General features: G+C 44.5%; 1 protein-coding gene across 6 annotated transcripts in view; it reads right to left on the bottom strand.

Annotated features, from left to right (window-relative positions):
* Window positions 1–1,374: 1,374 nt before the first annotated feature.
* The window catches only part of ltbp4 (latent transforming growth factor beta binding protein 4), a 69,251-nt gene continuing 50,110 nt past the window's right edge, over window positions 1,375–20,515 (bottom strand). For 4 of the 6 annotated variants that reach the window (XM_004565008.5, XM_076873502.1, XM_004565011.5 and 1 more), the window contains 27 exons: window positions 19,653–19,829; window positions 19,421–19,558; window positions 18,660–18,935; window positions 17,051–17,218; window positions 16,675–16,806; window positions 16,088–16,213; window positions 15,714–15,827; window positions 15,325–15,444; window positions 14,259–14,372; window positions 14,013–14,132; window positions 13,646–13,765; window positions 13,161–13,286; window positions 12,915–13,040; window positions 12,476–12,598; window positions 11,834–11,965; window positions 11,565–11,690; window positions 10,915–11,058; window positions 9,860–10,123; window positions 9,683–9,754; window positions 9,232–9,360; window positions 9,000–9,140; window positions 8,628–8,780; window positions 8,158–8,256; window positions 7,904–8,063; window positions 7,553–7,830; window positions 7,213–7,365; window positions 1,375–6,988 (listed from right to left, as the gene is read on the bottom strand). In XM_004565008.5, coding sequence (XP_004565065.2) covers window positions 6,846–6,988; window positions 7,213–7,365; window positions 7,553–7,830; window positions 7,904–8,063; window positions 8,158–8,256; window positions 8,628–8,780; window positions 9,000–9,140; window positions 9,232–9,360; window positions 9,683–9,754; window positions 9,860–10,123; window positions 10,915–11,058; window positions 11,565–11,690; window positions 11,834–11,965; window positions 12,476–12,598; window positions 12,915–13,040; window positions 13,161–13,286; window positions 13,646–13,765; window positions 14,013–14,132; window positions 14,259–14,372; window positions 15,325–15,444; window positions 15,714–15,827; window positions 16,088–16,213; window positions 16,675–16,806; window positions 17,051–17,218; window positions 18,660–18,935; window positions 19,421–19,558; window positions 19,653–19,829 — 3,974 coding nt within the window. In that variant the 3' untranslated portion in view covers window positions 1,375–6,845. The remainder of the gene's footprint in view (window positions 6,989–7,212; window positions 7,366–7,552; window positions 7,831–7,903; window positions 8,064–8,157; window positions 8,257–8,627; window positions 8,781–8,999; window positions 9,141–9,231; window positions 9,361–9,682; window positions 9,755–9,859; window positions 10,124–10,914; window positions 11,059–11,564; window positions 11,691–11,833; window positions 11,966–12,475; window positions 12,599–12,914; window positions 13,041–13,160; window positions 13,287–13,645; window positions 13,766–14,012; window positions 14,133–14,258; window positions 14,373–15,324; window positions 15,445–15,713; window positions 15,828–16,087; window positions 16,214–16,674; window positions 16,807–17,050; window positions 17,219–18,659; window positions 18,936–19,420; window positions 19,559–19,652; window positions 19,830–20,515) is intronic. The other 2 variants (XM_004565009.5, XM_004565010.5) reach the window with 2 other exon arrangements.

Here is a 20,515-nt window from a genome sequence, read left to right as displayed (position 1 = left end):
CAGGAACTCTCAACCTCTCAACCTCAAGCTTTTGAACCTCGTTCAGAAACGAGCAGGTGACGTCATGGCGATGGCGTCCATCTTTTATACCGTCTACAGGACGGCGTTGGAGCTGCAGGTGGACGTGTGTGAGATTTTCTGTGTTTCTCAGATTTTTGTGGTCTTGATTCTTCTGCGTTGATTTTCTGTAAAATCTTTGATATTGTGTTAAATTATTTACGTTGAACCTTGAATTAAAGAAGTTGAAGCTTTTATTCTCCACTTTCTTTTAACTGCAGGCTGTGTGTGCTTAACTGCGTGTGCTGAACCAGGATATCTGCTGTGGTGTGTAACCAGCGCTGGAGGATCTGCGGCTGAAAGCTGATATTCCGCTGGCTCACGGCTTCAGCCTCGTATTGGGTGGACCTCTGTAATTCCATTAATACTGCCTGCAGGTGAGAGTGTGTGTGGACAGATTGGCCTATAATACAAAGTGGCTTACAGGCCTGGATCTACACACACAGTGCAGGCATTAAGGTTATGGAGCCAGGTGGAGGATTAAAGCCGGCCAGCACACGAGCATCACCTGAGGTGACTCCGCAACAATGGTTAACTGTTAGCAACACGCTAATGCAGCTTCCCAACAGTGGACAGTGTAAACAAAGAGCTCAGGACGTAACGCAGAGGAGGACACTGATACCAGCAGCAGACCAGTCAGAGCAGTGACTGCTGCTGGTTCCGCTCCTCTTATTAACAACCTATCAGAGTTCAGTCTACAAGAATGCCATTACATTTAAGACGTAATCCTCCTTACAGATGACCACTGTCACCGAGAGGACATCAAATACACACACACTGTTTGACATGTGTTTGTGTGCAATGTGAGGCTGACAACTGAAGATGTTCAAACAGCCTGCAGAGTGCAGCAAGGACAGAAGCAGGAAGTTACATGCGCTCCATGAAGTTGGAAATCCTGGGTCGGAAATTTGAGCTGGAATCCCTGAGTTAAGCTGGAGTTCTCTGTCTAAAGTACAGAGAAGCCCTCTAAATCAGTATCTCCTCACGCTCCAACATCCTCTCTGCCTGACACTAATCACGCTAACCTGCTGCACATCCTGTCCAGCTCCATCTCTGATTAGTCAGCTGATAGAGGTTTCTTCATGTCCAGCCTCACATACAGCTCACGGTACGCGTTTCCTTTTCTCTGTTGGAAGGATTCACCACTGTTGCGTATTTGTGACCCGCTAACATACTGCAGTGTTTATAAGTGCAAAAAACCAGCCAGTGTAAAATGCTTATATCTCCGTAGTGACCGGTCAGGGGCTACACGACCTTTGCTCCCAGCTGCTCTTCCTGTCCTACAGATTATAAAGAAGGGAAACAAAACCACGGATGCAGGTTTCAATAAACATGTGCAAATATATTTTCGTTTCATGTCATACAAACAGTGATAAAAGTGTGAATCATTAGCAAAGTTAACAAGTGAACAAACATCAGAGACCAAAATGTACAAAACGTGCCACGTGAGCATAAACGTGGAACAGTGCATGGTATACTTGGAGACAGGAAACAGGAAGTTCATCATGCTACGCTTCAACACGTTAACTGCATCGAGAGGTTAATAAAACACAATCAACACGTTCTCTTACAGGCCAGAAATATTCAGTGAGCAGGTGAATTATTATATACACAATATGAGTGAGCACAGCTTCCAGTATATTCAGGAGTGGAAACTGCATAAAGTTTCTATTCATGTTCTGGAAAACACAAAAGTACAGACATGTCAGCAAAACAGCTAGTATTCCCACAAACAGGTTCAAGCTAAAGTCTGGCCACGTTCTCAGCAGTTCTCGGCAAATTGAAATGTATCTGCTGATATTAATGTGCGTTAAGTTTAGTGAGACTCTGTATTAGCAGGCAGTTGTTTACTCGAGGCTAGAGGCAGAACATCACACGAAACCACCGTTTCTAGATTTTTGTATTATTTTTACACACAAATACATTTTTTAAAAAGACACAGTTTGGTTTAACTATAATGTTTCACATGCCTGTAAACGTCACTTTCTAGGTTATCAAAACATAATTCCAATTCAAATCAATTTGAAAATCACGCTGTCACAAAAAAACCCCAAATTTGCGTCGATCAGATGTGACGTGTTCGGAGCCGCACCTGAGATTTGATGACATGAAGACAAATAAATAGAATCAGACTGTGAATCAGATGATCACTGAAATCTAAAAGTTAGAAAAAGGTAGCAGATAATTTTACAGTGATATAAACCTGCTCAGATTAAAGCCAATATTTTAATGCACAGTCTGAAATGTGCGGAAGAGGATTAGGGACACTGGGAAAAAAACGAGCACGTCCTGTTTTTTTCTTTTCTAGAAATCTGAGGAAAAAAACTGAGAAAAAACTTCTTTTTTGTCAGAATTCTGACTTAATCTCAGAATTAAAGTGATTAAAGAGATTAAAGTTTAAAGAGATTAAAGTTTAAAGATTATTCGGATGAAAAAGTTTTTTTCTCAGAATTCTAGAAAAGAAAAAAAAAAGACATGCCCATTTTTTTTTTTTTAAACAGTGGCCCTATTCCTCTTCCGTACTAAAGAACATATAACTGTCCTAATATATAAAGTTAGGAATGTCTGTTCACAAAGGAGATTTTCTGTGACATTTTGTACATATCTGAATTTCAAAACAATATCATTTCGTTAGCTTCATAGCATAAGTGCCTAAGTCATTGACTTAGTCAAATGACTTAGGCAATTATGCTATGAAGCTAACGATTTGTGAAACTGTTGGGAAGCTTAGCTTATAAATTAGCTCTTGAGCTAACAGTTAACAGTCCACTCACTGCTAAAAGGCTGACAGAATATTTACTTTGGTTAATATAGTAAATGAACTCTGGGAATTCTGACTCAGTATGTTAGTACTTTGGTAAATAAAAAAAAAAATTCTGTTCCAAGTTAGTTTTTTTCAATCTCATCTAACATATCAAAAGTTAATAAATGTTGCTATAAACTATAAATCAACAATTAAAAGGCACAAACTAGGGGACTGTGAACCCGTTGTCATGGTATTTCAATAATCAATCCGGTTGTTCAGTCTGACGTCACTAGCCGTGTCTGGGCCTAAACTCCGCTGCAGGTCCATATATCAAACGATCACTATGGCATTACTGAGAGTTGAAAAACTGTCTAAAGTCTTTCATCTTTAATAAAATGATCAGCGTTCTGCTCTACCAGGTGTAACAATTGAGTTTAACATCCAGGCATCCATGAAAACGGAATTTATGACATTTAACGGAGTTAGAAGTTAGCAGGGAGTTAGCTCGCTAGCTTCTATCTAAATACAATATAGCATGTCCTGACTGCGGGGTTTTGGAAACAAATTAAAACGTACAGCTCTGTTATCACTTCCAGCATAAATGAAGACAGAAAACTAAACAGCAGTGACGTTTGTAGGGTTACTGAAGTTGAGCTACCTGGTATATAATGATGTGCTACGTGACCGCTAGCGACACAGCTATGTTAGCTTAATATAAACAAGCTAACTTTTTTTTCCACTCAATAAAAGTTAACGTGAGTGTTGTCGGTGGTCAGGAACAAATGTAATCGCATGGCAGGATGCTGTAAAAGGACCAAACTTCAGCCAGGAGAACAACTGAGATAATCCATCCACAATACGAGGTTAGTCATTCATATACTGCTGCATGGGCTGGGCTGTAGTTACATCCTAAGGTTTTAAAAACTGAGCTTAAATAAATGATTAGCGGTAATAAAAGCCGAGGGAGGTCAACAGTGATCACTGACTGTTTTAGGAGCTTTTTGAGATCAAATAGAAGAAAATACATAACATTAAACATGTTAACAACACAAAAGCCATATTAAACGCAGACTACTTTAGACCCGGAAGTAGGATTCGTCGCGTCATCACTGAACAACCGGATATCTAGTAGAGAAAAAAAAAACTAGCCTATTATCCTGCAGCTAACAGATCACTAGCTAGCAAACATGGCCAGAAAATAAACAAATATTCAGTTAAAAGAATTAAATGCAGTCTTCTAAAACTGTTGCGTCAGTATTTTTGCGACTACACAGAAAATTATTTTGAAGTAGAACAGTGCGTCAAACTAAAACTCCCTGCTTCTTCATTCAGTAGTGTGCTAATAGCTAATGAGCACACATGTATTAATATTTTTCAAGCTAATAGCTCATTAGTAAGCTTACTAGGTGTGTTGAATATTAATTTAAATATTGCAGTAACTTTTAGAACAAAATATTAGCTAGTGCTTGATAGCTAACATTTAAAGTCTTTAATTAGCATAACTTTAGGTTACGCTAGCTTTGACTGTAGCACATAGTGAGTGTACTAGCTTTAACTTTGCGCACTAACACGCATTTAGGCTCATGCTAATAAGAGTAAGAACTGTAAGTAAGAACTGAGGCTGGTCATTTTATGAATGCATATGTAAAATACATTGACTCCTTTTTAATCTCAGTTTAATTGAACACATCGTTCTACTTTAATTTCTTTTACTGTAGCACACCAGAGCTAGCTGTATAAATAAAGCTGACGATTACGTCTGTAAAGACTTATCTGAACTTCACAAATCTGCTGGTTAAACAAAGCAAACATACATAAAGCATTTCTTCACCTGCAGGACAACTTCAGTCCTTTTGTTTTGCTGTACATGACCACATCCTGACAGTGTGTCATGGAAAACCTACATTCATCTCTCACTTTATTAGGTACACCTGTTTAACTGCTTGTTAGCTCAAATGTCTTATCAGCCAATCACACGGCTTAACCCAGTGTGCAAAGATGTGGTCGAGGAGACCTGCTGAGTTTCAAACTGTGCATCAGAATGGGTAAGACAGGTGATGTGTTGTTGTTGGTCTGAGTGTTTCAGAAACTGCTGTAACAGATTTCCCCACCAACCATCTCTGTGTTTAAAGGGAACAGTCGGAAAAAGAGGAAATACCCAGTGAGCAGCAGTTCTCTGGGAGAAAATGACTTGTTGAGGTCAGAGGAGGATGACATGAAGGCAACGATAACTCAAACAGCTGCTTGTTACAGTGCCGTGCATAAAGAAGAGCACCTCTGAAGCTGCTGGTGTGGTGGCATCGTTTAAACCCCACAGCCTACCTAAGTGTTGTTGCTGACCATGTCCAACCCATCTTCTGATGGCTGCTTTTAGCAGGATAACACACCGTGTCACAAAGCTCAGATTATCTCAGCCTGGTTTCTTGAACATGATGATGAGTTCACTGTACTCAAATATTGAGGGAAACCAATGTTTCAGCCCAAAATCTCATTCCAGTGGATCACCTTTGTGATGTGGTGGAACGGGAGATTCTCATCATGGATGCAGATGACAAATCTGCAGCAGCTTTGGGATGATGTCATGATGATGTCAGGTTAATATGAACCAAAATCTTACAGGAATGTTGAGACATGAAGAATTAAAACAGGAAAAAGGGCGTCCAACCTGTTACCGCAGAGGTGTACCTAATAAAGTGACCAGTGAGTGTATTGGTGGGCTTTGGGCGCAGCTTGGTTCCTTGTGTAGTGCTTTAAATGAAACGGGGTCAAACAGGGCTAGACTGGGTCAGACTGGGCACAACGCTTCAAGGAGGTACGAGTCGTTAACTTTACAAACTTTAATAAACTCTTTAGTCTGATTGGAACATTCAACTCCCACACTCTTTAGAGGACTGTGGAGTGGACTGCACCACCGAGTCATACATCAGCTACAAACATCTGAATATTAAAGAAGACGAATTGTGTTTCCTGTGACGAGTTAGAGGGAAACAAAAGCTTCGACAGTGAGTCAGCTAACAGAATAAAGGAAGTACAAGCCAGAATCACTGGGAGCTGCTTCCCAACAGGCTTCCAGAAGCTGGCCAATCAGAAGAATGTGGGCTCATAGGGAGGGGGGCCTTAAAGAGACAGAAACAAAATCGGCTCGTGCCGATTAGAGGAAGATTAATGTGCCACTGTGTGTCATGTAAAGCTACTCTAGTGGAGTCCAGGAATAAAAATGTAGATGAAAGTGATAATAACAATAATGATGATGATGATGATGATGGGTCCCTTTTAGGCCAAACCTTTTGTTCCCTAAAACAGAGTTTCTAAACCTGAAACATTTTTCACCCTCGTGTTTTTAGGCTTTATAAAGTTATTATAATATTAGGTGATATTTGCTTGCTATGTGTCACTGAATTTTCCGTGTCCTGTGCACTCCACACACACAAGGTGATGAAACAGATGCGTGTCCAAATGGAGTAAATACTGCAGTATAATAAGAATACTCATCCATGGGGCCATCCAAGGATAGTCCTGGCTTCCTACGGGGGTTTGAGACAATGACACGTTGATCTGCTCAGGTTTATGTTTATGTATGAACTCTGACTGAATTACACACAATTTGAGGCAACCAGGTGTTTTACAGCAACCACACTGGGCTCTAACAGACACACTGATTTATCGTTGCTTTTATCACCACTCAGGTCCAACCAAACTACCACGTGTCTGATAACTACCTGCCCAGTTAAAGAAAAACAAACACAATCCACCTGCAACACAGGTGAGGTGAACAAATGGAGGGTGTATTCAGGTCTGGATTGTGGAGGCATTAGTGAAGTGTGTTCAGGCTAAACCAGGATGATGAGTTGCTCTCTAATCAGACGTCGCCCTGTGTTGTTCAGGCTAACCCAGTCTAGCTTTGCCCAGTTTAGTGCAATCTAGAGTCTTTTAGTGTCCAGTCTATTCTCGCCTGGTCAAGTCTAGTTTATCTAATCTGGAGAATAAAAAAGCCTGAGCCAGTCTGCACTGGCCTACAGATCCCAGTCCAGCGCACTCTGTTCTAAGCAGCCACGCAGTGGTTCGGTCTGCGAGACATGACGTATCCTCTCCTGCAGACGCAGCGGTACGAGCCGTCGGTGTTCACGCAGCGAGCGTTCACGCACGGGTACTCAATCCTGACGCTGTCCTCACACTCATTTACATCTGCAAACACACACACACACAATCAGTAATTCAGTACTGGAAATCTAACATATAAATGTGATTCATCAAGCCCTGGTCACACAGCAAAGGACGACTGCCTGGCAATTGCTGGTTGCTAGGGGGAAATGTGAATCGGGTCTCTGGGCGTCTGTGATTGAGGCTTTAACAGTTTATCTTCTTCTTTGCTGTCTCATAGCGATCTGTGCTCTCCTCTGCAGCCTTACCTATGCAGGTCATAGTGGTCATGTCCAGCTCGTATCCTTGGTAACAGTCGCAGGTGTAACCCTCTGCAACACGAATGCACCTGCCGTTCTCACAGCCGTGCAGGATCCCACAATCCTCAGCTGTGCTCAGGCTGGCGTATGACTCGTAACGCCCTGAGAGATGAGAGAAGGAGAAAGCAGGCTTCACTGTGTTGGTAGTTTCAGCTAGTTCACCTGCTGCTCACCTGGCCTGACCCGGTCCACCTCGACCTTTGGCCTCAGCACTGAAGCAGCGCTTTATGTTCACACGTTTTTATATTTTTCTTTGCATTTTAAATAAAAGTTTTGTTTCTGGACTCACTCTCATACAGCCTCCTCGGTACCCCTCCTCCTCCGCTCCTGTCGGTGAAAGAAGGGAAGGGCGGCCCCGGCCTCCACGCCCTGTCCTCCCCTTCCTCCTCTGTCTCCTCGTAGCGCCCTCCAGGCAGCGGGGCCAGGCTGAGAGGAGGACTGTCGGGTGGATGAGGCAGGACTCCAAGCCCAATGTCAGCTCGTGGGTCCGGAGGAATGCGGAAGGGAGGCGGTCTGGACTGGGAGCTGTCAGGAGGCCCGTAGTCTCCCTCGGAGTAGTAACCAGTGCTGTGACACACAAACATCTGTTAACGTAACCTGATGATTATTAGAACAGCGACAGCCATGAGTTTGGTCTCACCTGTACTCAGGCCTACGATACGTTTCATCTGGCAGGCTCCCTCTGAAGCCTGACCTGCTGCCCTCTGCTGGAGAGTAATCATCATAGTCGGAGTGACCGTAGTCTCTGCCGGGAATCACAGGGAAGTAGTCGAGTCCATAAGGAGGCAGGTTTGGAGAAGCTGAGTTCATGAGGAGGAACGAGAAAGTCAAATTAAACTCGACTTTAGATTAAAACTCAAAATAAAACTGAGAAATGTGAACAGTTTTCTGTACCACTCCCTCGTCTTCGACCTGCTTCCGTTTCAGAGTCCGGATAAGTCGCCGGGAAAAGAGGCGGAGGAGGGAACGAACTGCACATATTGGCATACCCCTCTGTGGAGAGACGAATGCCAGTTAATCTGTTAAATATGCTACAAGGTCATCATACCAACTGATGATATTTAGGATGTTTAAACTACAGCTGTGACCTCTACATTGAAATTCATCTTTGGGCTTCCACAGAGGGTGACAGCAGGAAGGCTTCCCAATTCAAATTCCAGTTTAACAACTTAAAATTCTTCTCCTGTAAATGTCACCACGTCGGGGTAATGGCTTCAAAATCTACAACACTGAATACACACGGCTTTGGAGCTTTTGATGATTTCTGGAGGTATAAAAACAATAAAACCTCTCGACGTCTTCCTAACAGCCTTCCTGAGGAGACACCAGATGTTTTTATAGTTTCCAGTGGTTCTTTTGTTTACCTGTGTCGGGGGCAGGACAGAGGGCGCAGCTGAACCCCCAGCCCTGCCCATACAGACAGCAGCAGTCTGTGAAGGTGATATGAGCTCCCATCAGAACGCTCTGACACACCAGGCCTGTCGTCACGTGCTGCCAGCATATGGACAGGTTCTCATCTGGAGAGCATGAAGAAGTCAACACCAGAGCAGAGAAAGCAAAGCAAAACTGATGGCAGGAAGCTATTCATATAGTTTCTCGACTTTTGTGTGAGTCTGCATGCTGCGTCTGCCTGTCACTGTGCTGCTGGAACACCAGAGTTTCCGTGATGATGGACAATAAAGGATATTTCTATTATTTCTAGGGAGGAGAAGTAGAAGCAGGAAGCTCAGGTTTACCCTGATTGAGGTCGGAGGAGTTGACACAGTTTCGTTGGGTGTCGTCGAGGACCAGAGGAGGCTGACAGCTGCAGTAATACGAACCAACTGTGTTCACACAAATCCCTCCCACACAGCTCTCCTCTTCACACTCATCATGATCTGACACAAACAAGGAGGGAAAAAACTTTATTGACACAGAAATTCAAATCGGTTTGAGCAAATTAAGCTGCTGAGCTTCGGTTCAGCGTACCAACACACTCCAGCAGCGTGCTGTTGTAAACGTATCCGCTGGAGCAGTAGCAGCTGTATCCCGGGATGTTGTTGACACACACGCCGTTCTTACACACCTCTGGATGGAAACGCTTACACTCATCCACATCTGGCAACAAAGGCACGAAAAAGGACACGTGTCTCAAAGATGTTCTCATTCATGTCCGCTGTACCTCCCTGCAGCGTTGTGACGTACGGATTGTTACTGATCCTGTTTTTTACAGTCCAGACTTTCTGAGTCTGAGGGTTTTAAAAACACTCTTATACCTTCTGGGTTACTAATTCCCAACTTTCTGAAAACACAGCAAATATCTGAAAACATCTGGAAACGGTATCTGTGCCGACCGGACATTCTGCGACCCAGTAACATCATCAGTCAGGAAGTGAAATGCAGTGGGGTCAGGGTTAAAGAGGTCTGTCTGTGTTTGTACCTCTGTAGCTGAAGGCTCCTGGTCCTTCTGTAACATATCCATTCCCACTGGGACACAGAGTTAGAAACTCAGCTGCAACACAGAAAGACTTTATCAGAAAATGAACCAAAGCGCAGCTCTGAAGTCCTGATAGGTTGATAGGTGGCCTGCATTCACTATACACACAAGCTTTCCCACCTGTGTATGCTGTAGGGCAGGGGTGGTACTGGCAGCCCAGCCCCCAGCCCTGCCCCAGTGTGCAGCAGCACTCCTGCTGGGTGGTGTTGGTGGCCAGCAGGCTGCAGGTTCCCCGCTCTGCCAGGTTGTAATAACACTCCCTCAGCTCGCCAGGACGAGCCTGAGGAAGGGGCGGCAGCATCGGAGACAGCTCCACCACGCTGGCGTGGAAAGCGGAGGAGGAGGTGGTGGTAGAGGATTGGCGGGCACGGACTATGTCTGTTTCTGAAGAAAAATGAGAATATGAAAGTTAAATTAGCATCTACCAAACAGGTTTGGGTGTTTGGCATGTTTTAGCTTTTGTTCTGCGAGGTCATCTTTGGCGACCATCACCGGTTATTTCAAAATACAGTTTTTCGTGTAGCCAGAAGTGACCCAAGATATCAGCTAATGCTATCAAGCTTGGTTAGCATGCTCCAGGACACAGACCCAAGAATTTCACTGAGCAGAACTAGAGCTCAGACCTCTTTAGTACAATAACCTCACAGTAGCCTTTTTATTGATCCAATAATTGCATTAAAAAAGCTCAAACAGCACAAACACAGAGGAGAGGTTCAGTTCAGGCATGCTAGTTAGCTGAGGTGAAGCCTAGCAGACAGCTAGCAGCTACAGCTGCCTGTGTGACCATCCACCTGTCAGTCAAACAAGGCCAACTTTAAGCCTTAATAAAATTAGTCAGCTCAGTTCTAAAAATCATTCCCCTCTCATACTGTTGTTAAGAAGGGGTAACTTTTGTTAATTTCTGTTTTAAAGCTGGATGCTTTAACAAGGAGACTGACGAACTACAACCTCAAGTGGCTATTAGAGGAATTGCAGCTTTTGTTGGCAGTTGGGGAAAAGAAAGTCCAAGGATCGTTATTCCATCTTCAGCAATGGAAGAGGCCCCCACACCAGCAACATCAGCAACAACAGAGATGAAAATCTTATTAACGGCATGGGGCTGGGATGGAGTTGGGTTGTGGCTCGTGTGAGCAGCAGCAGCTACACAGCAGCCATGTAGTCTCATATGTGTTTACCTAGAGCTGCAGCGTGGACGCACCGTCTGGCCGCCGTGTCGTAGCTGTGACCTGCCTGGTCACATTCACACATGAAGGACCCCTCCACGTTCTCACAACGAGCTGAGCCACACACACCCGGCAGAGACACACACTCATTCACATCTGAAAGACACATACACAAACGCATTTCATTTCATTCACATAAACCTTGTTTAGATTGTTTTGTAGATTAACCCATTAAAAAAACAATAATCTCAGGCACACGTCCAAATTTTGGGAAATAACACAAAACAAGAAAGTTAACAGCAAAAACAAACAATAATGAAACTCAGTTAAAAGAAGCCAAATGCCCGATAAAATGCTTGTCTTTGCGGGGCTGCTGTGACTCCGTGCCTGGGATCACCGTAATGACCCTAATATCATTGAAAAGCGCAGCGTCGCTGCTTTCAGGAACCGTTGGAATTCTTTCAATTGAGCAAATGGTTCAGGAGTTACAGATGTTGAAAACACCCATCTGAATCTAGCGACAGGTTAGGCTTTAGAGGGTCAAACATGTGATGCTGAAAAAAACATTTGTAGGATCCAAAGTCTTAAAATGTCTTTTTGGTTTTTTTTAGACCCAAGAACCCAAAAGCCTTGAATCCTCACACTTGTGCTCTAACACGTACCCACACAGGTCTTTCCATCGGCGGAGGAGGTGAAGCCTTGGTCACAAATGCAGCGGTAAGTTCCAAACAGATTCTGACAGTAGGCGTTTGCGCCGCACACTGTCGTGTTGCCACATTCATTAATATCTGATTGAAAGAAGAAACGAGAAGGAAGTCAAGTCCATCCGTTCATCCATTTTCTACGGCTCGTCTGGCCTAAGCAGAGATGAGGCCTCCCTCGTTTGTTCTAAGTGGATGCTGAAGCGTCGGTAACATGTGCTCAGACTCACCTTCACAGATCCCAGCGTGGTTCACCTGGTAGCCTGGCTCACAGTTAGTGAGGCAGCTGTAGGAACCAATGGTGTTCTCACATCGCTGTGACCCGCAAATAGAACCACCGGACAAGACGCATTCATCAACATCTGAAAGAGACAGACAGACAGAGGTCGTTAGACGTCAAGGTTCACAGCTTTGGATTGGCCTTAAACATCAGTAATATAAACTTTGATTCACATGAGGCCAACACTTCCTATGGAGCACCTCAGGGTTCAGTACTGGGTCCAGTTAATATATATGAGCAAGTATGTGCAGCACGTTGTACGTTTATAAGATATTTTATTTTGCTGGTCAGATTACAGAGACTGTATGGAGAAGAGCTTTGAACCACTACATGATGCACCTCATGAAGGCTTTGAATACATCGGTCCTATTTTAATTTCTTTCTTTGGCTGACAGGAAGTCAAAATACTTATTTTAATATTCTTCTTCTATTTGTCACGATTCATTTATCAGTTTATCTGTTCGTCTATTTTTTGGATGGTACTGGCAGCCACGAGGAGATGGACACAGGCTGCAGGGTCATGACCTAATTAACAGGTCAGGCCTACTTAAACTGGGCTGAAGGTGTCACACTTGTGTGTGTGTGTGCATACCAAGGCAGGCAGTCCCCTCGGGGTTGGTGGTGAAGCCAATTTGACAGTCGCACTGGAACGAGCCTTCGGTGTTCACACAGCGACCGTCCGAACACACCCCCGCCTTAACACACTCGTCCACGTCTGCACAAAGACACGAGAAGACAAAACTGAAGAGCCACAAACAGGCAGCAGCCGAAGGCCTGCGGAGCATCTCACGCAGCATGCAGTGATGTCTGCGGGCTCTGCAGGCCATCGCTGACTGCACAGGTGTAAAAGATTTTTGGACCTGACTGTAATATATCCGACACAACAGCTCCGACATCAGTCCTGCTTTCCTGCGACGGTCATGAGGCTGCTGTGGTATTAAATGAAATACTTAAACATCTGAATACGGACGTGCGCACAAACCCAAAGAAGCGTCCTGATAAACGTTCCCCGTTTGATCGGCGGGACTCACCGAGGCAGGCCGTCCGGTTCTCAGTCAGCGTGAATCCCTGCGAGCACACACACGTGTAGGATCCAGGCGTGTTCACACACTCTCCTCTGGAGAAACAGAAATCTCCCTCCAAACACTCGTTAATGTCTGAGGACACACACACACACACATTAAAATGATCTGTTTAACGCACCGTTCTGTACGAGGGCGCCTCATCACCACCCACATCTGGTAAAGTTATATTTAACTAGCAGAGAGCGACCTCACCTCTGCACTGCCTTCCCAGGCTGGAGGTTCGATACCCGGGCGCACAGTCGCACCTGAACGAGCCGACGGTGTTCACACAGACCCGTTCTGCCTCACACACCCTGCCGCTCGCACACTCGTCTATGTCTGCAGCACAGAGAGTGACATCATCATTGATCGCACTGTCGCCAAAGTGCTGCTCACAGGGGGTCATGTGATTGTTGGGTTTTTCTCTGTATGTATCATTGTACGATCTACTGTACAATATAAAGCACCTTGAGGCGACTGTTGTTGTGATTTGGCGCTGTGTAAATAAAACTGGATTGAATTGAATTGAAAATTGATCGGCCTTTCCTAACTGATTTGCTCAGAGGCTCCGCCTTCTGCCACTGCAAGCTGAGGATGGACGGATGATGAAACGGTGATGAGTCTAAACATAATGTTGATTTCTAAACAGGCTCAGCTCCTGTGTGTGTGTGTGTGTGTGTGTGTGTGTGTGTGTGTACCTGTACACACTCCATCCACGCTGTGGTATCCCTGCCGACAGTCCACACACCTGTAGGAGCCTTCAGTGTTCACGCACCGCTGACCGGGACAGGAGTCGCCGTCCTCACACTCGTTTATATCTGCACACAGAGTGTGTGTGTGTGTGTGTGTGTGTGTGTGTTTAGACATCTTTGTGAGGACAGAAACTATACTTGTGGGGACCAACAGCCCTTACAGGGACAAAGTCCCCACGAATTTTACGACACTTTTAAGAATCTAATTGTGGTTTTAGTGTCAGGGTTACAGTCAGGTTAGGCTGAGGGTTAGGGAAAGCACGGCAAGGAGATGTCCTCACTACGATATGAAAACGAGTGTGTGTGTGTGTACCTGTGCACTGTCTGTCGGTCAGTCTGAATCCTGCTCTGCAGGAAACACATCTGTACGAGCCCACAGAGTTCACACACATCTGCCCAGGACACTGAGATGGCTCTGCACACTCATCCACGTCTGCACACACACACACACACACACACACACACACACACACACACACACACACACACACACACACACACAGAGTGACGTCATACAAACAAACTAACATTTACATCACTAACTATCTGTGATGTGTACCTGTGCAGGTGTTGTTCTGGGGCTTGTAACCATGGTGACAGACACAGTGGTAGCTCCCCGGCGTGTTTTCACAGCGGCCGTTGGAGCAGGGATTCTGACGACACTCGTCAACGTCTGAAGGCACAGCGAGAAAGAGGAAACGTAAACAAACGGGAACGTCAGCGAGTTTCAGGAGGAAGGAAAGGTTTTTGGTTTTTCAGTCACTGACAGTTCAGGATCCATTTTTTAACTCATTCACTGCCAGCCATTGGCAGTGAATGAGTTAAACCCATTAACTCATTCACTGCAATTGACGGCTATAGACGTCAATGGCAGTGAATGAGTTAATAAAAAAGAACAAAACAATTACAAACAGAGAAACAATGTTCAAATATGCTGTTTTTTAAACACGTGGGCGTCGTCTGTAGTCCTGCATTTAACCCATTCGCCCAGCGCCCGGGAGCAGTGTGTACCTCGCTCAGGGGTACCTCAGGATAGCCATTCGGTGGATTTGAACCCACGACCTTCTGATCATGGGGCGACCGCTCTACCTTCTTAATTACATGTTAGTATTGTTTTTAAATTTTTGGGATACTTTCATAGTTTACAAACATTTTCAAATCTTTTTTATTTTTATTAGAGCTCAGCAGCATCTATCACACAAAACAAAAACATTCTGATGCACTATTATTTTACTGATACTTTATTTAATTTAGATTTTATTCTATATTTATCTTTTCACATTTTGACTTTTATATGAATATATTTACAGAAATCTTGTCATTTTCACAAGTATAAGTAACATATTTACTAATATCTATTCAGTTTGGGAAAATATGAATATTAATGCTTAAAGGCTTTGTAATAGTTTATAACCATAATAGTTGAACGGCAGGACGACAGCGTCTGAATGAAACAGCAGCTGAGAGACGTTTTTATAGAGTTTACTAAGAATTCTTTTCTGATATTTTTCAACTATACTGCTAATTGTAAAATTGTATTTTCTAATGAAAAAAATCAACTAGATGTTTTCATTGAACTATTTAAATGAAAATAATTATTAATATATTATAACATATTTGTTTACCTCTGCAGACGTTGTTGAGCAGTCCGTGTCCCGGCGGGCAGGAAACACAGCGGTACGAGCCCGGAGCGTTCACACACTCCTGACCCGGACACTGCAGAGGGTCGGCACACTCATCCACATCTGACACACACACATCAGTGATGTCATTTATAGCAGATTTATCAGTCAGTTTTAGACAGATGATTAAGGCCAGCTGTCTTCTGATTGGCTGACTGACTCTCTATGACATCATACAAACCCACGAGTTGAAAAAACTCCTGTAAACTGAGTGTTTAGAGCAGTCTGCACACGTTTAACGTGAGAGTGCAGCTTTTCTGAACCGTGTGAGGCTGTCTGGAAGTCATCTCTAAAATAGAAATGAATTAAGCTGAGCCATGGCGGCCCTTCACCTGTGCAGGTGTTGCCAACGAGCCTGTAACCAAGCCGACAGATGCACCTGTAGCTGCCCGCCGTGTTGTCACAGCGACCGTTAACACAGGGATTCTGCCGGCACTCGTCGATGTCTGAGGAGCCAAACAAACCTTTACTAACATGTTCTGATTTATGCCAGTTTTTCCAACATTTCAATAAAAAGGTTCCAGAGTTTTATTTTCTGCCATCATGTTTTCCAGTCATATTTTCCGTGATGTGGTTACATAGCTCGTGCTTATGTTGCGATCTTAAAGGTCCAGACTGTGCAGACGTGCTGAAGCGTCTCACGGCTGTCACCGGGCAGGAAAACAAACATGAAAACGCTTTAAAAAAGACAGGAAGTGGCCGTCACCTTGGCAACTGGTCTGCTGGCTGTTGCTTCTGTATCCAGATGGACACACACATCTGTAGCTTCCAATGCTGTTCACACACTCTCCTACTGAACACACAGCTGGAGACTGCAAACACTCGTTCACATCTACACACACACACACACACACACACACACACACACACACACACACACACACACACACACACACACACACTAATATCATTATAAAAACATTAAAAAACAACTGAACAAATACAACATTCAGTTTCTGTGTGTACATATACACAAAACATGTTTGGAAACTATCCACAGAAAAGACAATAAGGAAAATATTGAATGTAAAATAAACAAAATCTATTCAAATTATGTTGCATTTGTTTATTTGTAAAATAAAAATTACTGTTATTGTAAAATATCTGTTAAATAATGCAGAAATATTTTTCTATAATAAACATGATGTGATACAATATGATGACTTTCAATAAGTTCATCTTTATTTGTTTTGATATGTAGTAACTGTTACTGCTACAGATCGTATTGTTACAAACTCTCAGTCAGCTGACATTTTCAAGCAGGGCTGAAGGATTCACGTGTTCATATCTCACCCTGGCAGTGTGTGTGCTGCGAGCTGAGCTGGAAGCCCCGATCACACACACAGGTGTGTTTCCCACCTGGCTGATCCACACAGCGGCCACGGCCACACACACCCGGCCTGCTCTCACACACGCTTTGTACTGCTGCACGCACACAGAAACATGGCGGTTAAGGTTCGTCACCTGCCGAGCGTCTGCAGCTGACCTCAGGTCAGTGCTCTCACACATCAGATCATTCACATAAACACACCTTTGATCTTTCATTCTGCACAAAGACAGTTTTATCAAACGGATTCTGCTTTGATCTGAGTGAACTTTTTTCTTTTCAAAGGACGGAACAGATGAAGAACGTCCTTCCAACACGCCGTCCTCTCCGTCCAGTACTCACTCTGAACTCTGGGGGGCGTCGGGCTCACAGCCGGTCTGGCTTCCAGAGGGAGGTCTTCCCTGGGTCTCGACCCACGCTCGGGGCTCTGCGGCTGGGCCGGAGCGGGTAGGGAGTCCCCTCTGGATGGCGGCGGATCGGCCCGATACACTGAAGAGAAACGATCAGCTGCTGAGAGCAAAAACAACAACGACAGGTCAGTTTGTCTTCAGCAGCTCCTTCCTCTCAGACTGACACAGTCATCTTCATCAAACCAAGGTACAGCAGGTAAAGTTTTTCATAAATGCTGCCAAAGACTTCGTGCTTAGTAGATGCAGTTTTTATAGAAAAAGCTCTGCTAAGATTTTAACGAATCACTCAGCCTCGATTCAAAAAGCAAAGGCAATTAATATCAAATATAATAATAATAATAATAATAATAATAGTAAATTTTATTTAAAAAGCACCTAAGACACCCAAGGACACTTACCAATGTACCATTTAGAATAAAACACATAATAGAACAACGACACAATGAAGAACAATAAAACAAAAGCACAAGATAAAATGAACAAAGTAGGTTCACAGTGAATATGCAGATTTGAACAGATGGGTTTTGAGTTGAGATTTAAACTGAGGGAGAACCAGTGTTTCTTATATCTGGGGGCAGAGAGCTCCACAGCCTGGGAGCAGAGCAGCTGAAAGCTCTGCTTCCCATGGTGGTGAGGTGGGAAGAAGGCACAGCAAGCTGGATAGAAGAAGAAGATCGAAGTGAGCGGGCAGAAGAGATCGTGCTTAACAGGTCAGAGAGGTAAGGAGGAGCAAGGTTATAAAGGGCCTTGAAGGTGAGCAGAAGTTTGTCTGAAATTTCACTGGGAGCCAGTGAAATTCCCCCAATTTTGGGGGGAGACCATGCAAGAGAAAATCACAGTAGTCAATGCGGAAGGTAACAAGATTGTGGACAAGAATGGACGTAGACTGGGTGGAAAGAGAAGGACGTAATCTGTTAATGTTGCGTAGATGGAAATAGGCAGAACGGGTGAGATTTATAGAAAAGTGAACTGTCTAGGTGACACCAAGGCTCTTAACCTGATGTGAAGGGAAAACTGTGGAGTTATCGATGGTGAGTGAGAAATGGTTCACCTTCAGCAGGTTGGATTTAGTGCCAATAAGGAGGATTTCAGTTTTATCCTCATTAAGCTTAAGAAAATTAGAGCTGAACCAGGATTTTAATTTAGTGAGGCACTCTGTCAGGGAAGAAGGTGGGAGGGAGGAATCAGGTCTGCAGGAGAGATGCAGCTGGGTGTCGTCAGCAAAACTGTGAAAGTGAAGATCAAATTTGAAGAAAATATAAAAGTGCAATAATAAAAAACAGAGGCAGAGCCAACTCACAGTGTTCGATGCGTTTATATGCTGCAGGTTGTTGTAAATCATGTTGTGTTCATGTTTGTGCAAACGTGTGTGAAAAGGCTTCTTTAACATAACCCAACAGCTCTTTAGTGCCAAACGAGGATTCTGCTCTAAATCTGACCTCAGATGTCCTGAAACCGTCTCACTGTCTGTAAAGTTGAAGTAAAACTGTTGCTGGTGTTTATCGATGATTCCGACAAATAAAACGTCGCTGTTTTGCTACCTTGGCTCCCGGCGGACGGAGGCTGAGGTCTCAGTTGTGTTGAATCAGGTCGGCTCTGCGAAGGCCGGGTTCTGCCCTGGGTGGCCGAGGTACCAGCACTGCCAGGCTGCACAGGCCTGGAGGAGGACGAGGAGGAGGAGGAGGCGGGAAAGCCTGTGCCTGGCTGGGGCTTAGGTTGGGGAGGACTGGGTCTGGTCCCAGCTCCTGTGGCACCGGAGGTACTCGCTCCACCAGAGGGAGGGGGTTTCAGTAGAGACCCGGACCCTGAAACAGGACCTGCAGGGGGGGACTCAGGCTCATCACACTGACTAACACATCCATCTTTGTTTAAATCGATCTGCAGGTGTAATCTTAATCAACCAGGGATTTTTTTAATCCTAAAAAAACAAATAGTCTTCAAACAAGACTTAGAAACAACCAAAAACAAGAGTTCATCTGAAACAGAGTCAGAATGTAGCTGTAAATGCTGCAGTGTAATGGTGACAACATTAAATACGAGTTTAGGCTCAGTTTAAGAGGAGCTCAGTCTGTCAGCAGCTGCTGTTTCATTTATTAACGTCATTAATAGGAAAACTGGTTGTCAGGCAGGCTGTGAACCGTTCGTAGACGATAACTTGTGTCAACTTTAAAGTTTTTAATGCTGTCATAATTTATTATTATTATTATTGTTATTATTGATCATTAAGGTGGAGCAGACCCAACACTCCCATGACAGAAGCATGAGCAGCCGGTGTGCAGGATGCTGTGTGCTCAGCAGGTACCCTGGTTGTCCTTGTTGCTGCCGTTTACCAGCACAGCTCTGCCGCCCCCTTCCGGTTCGCTGACTCTCTGGTTGAATTTAAGAGTTGAAGGCGAGTATTGGTAACCAGGACCAGCGGGACAGATCTCCTTAAAGGCCACTGAAGGAGGAGATGGAGGGAAGAGAGAGGACACACCTGAAAATTCACCTGAAACCAAATAAGCTCAGTCGTGACGTCGTCCTCCTGAACCTACCTGAACCGAAGTACGGACACCTCTGGCAGTCGGGTCCCCAGGCTTTGCCGACCCGGCTGCAGCAGCAGATCTGCTTGGTGATGCTTTTGAGAATAGGCAGGGAGCAGGAGGACGGACCCAGACCTGAACCCAGGACCCGGTAACACTGACCCTTCTCCTCAGAAATGACACTCTGGGCTGAGGAGGACACACAGGAAGGAGGGCGACTCGTTACACAGATGATCCACCCGAAGCTCGGCCGGGACCTGAAGCAGAGCGCTGCATGCAGAACAAGTACATGCTGTACCCCGACCCGCTCGGTTTAAATGACACAGGAAGGGATTCAACACAGACGTGGCAGGTGATGCAGGAACAGGAAGCTTTCCGACGACACAGAACATCAGCAGGCCGTGTCAACAGATCTAAATTCAGATGGAAGTTTAACCACCTGCAGACACAGCTTCACAACGATTTCAACCTCAGTAACCTCCCATGCAAACATCTGGCTCATGGCTTCTATCAAAGAGGACACGAGTGTTGGCACCGCTCTGATATAAAGATGGGCGCAAATTCTGGGTCTGAAAAATGAAACCGACACTGAAGTGCTCCAAAGCTGCATTCTCTCTACTGACCAGCAGGGGGCAACTCCTCAAAACGAGTAGATGAGCACGAAGCGTTCCTTCCTAACCAAGACAGTTAGGTTAGGAAGCTTCATCCATGCCTGCTAGTTAGTGTTCAGCAACATCCAAGTAAAATCCAAGAATTTCACTCATTGAAACTGGAGCTCTGATTCGTGGACAGGTTGTTACTACAGTAACCTCGCAGCAAGTCACATGATGTCATGATGTCATTTAAAATGCTCCAAAAGGCTCCAACAGCACAAA

Source organism: Maylandia zebra, linkage group LG14 (assembly GCF_041146795.1).
Source record: "Maylandia zebra isolate NMK-2024a linkage group LG14, Mzebra_GT3a, whole genome shotgun sequence".
Lineage (NCBI taxonomy): Eukaryota > Metazoa > Chordata > Actinopteri > Cichliformes > Cichlidae > Maylandia > Maylandia zebra.
The sequence above is the reverse complement of the archived record's forward strand: the minus strand, read 5'-3'. Positions and strand labels throughout refer to the sequence as shown.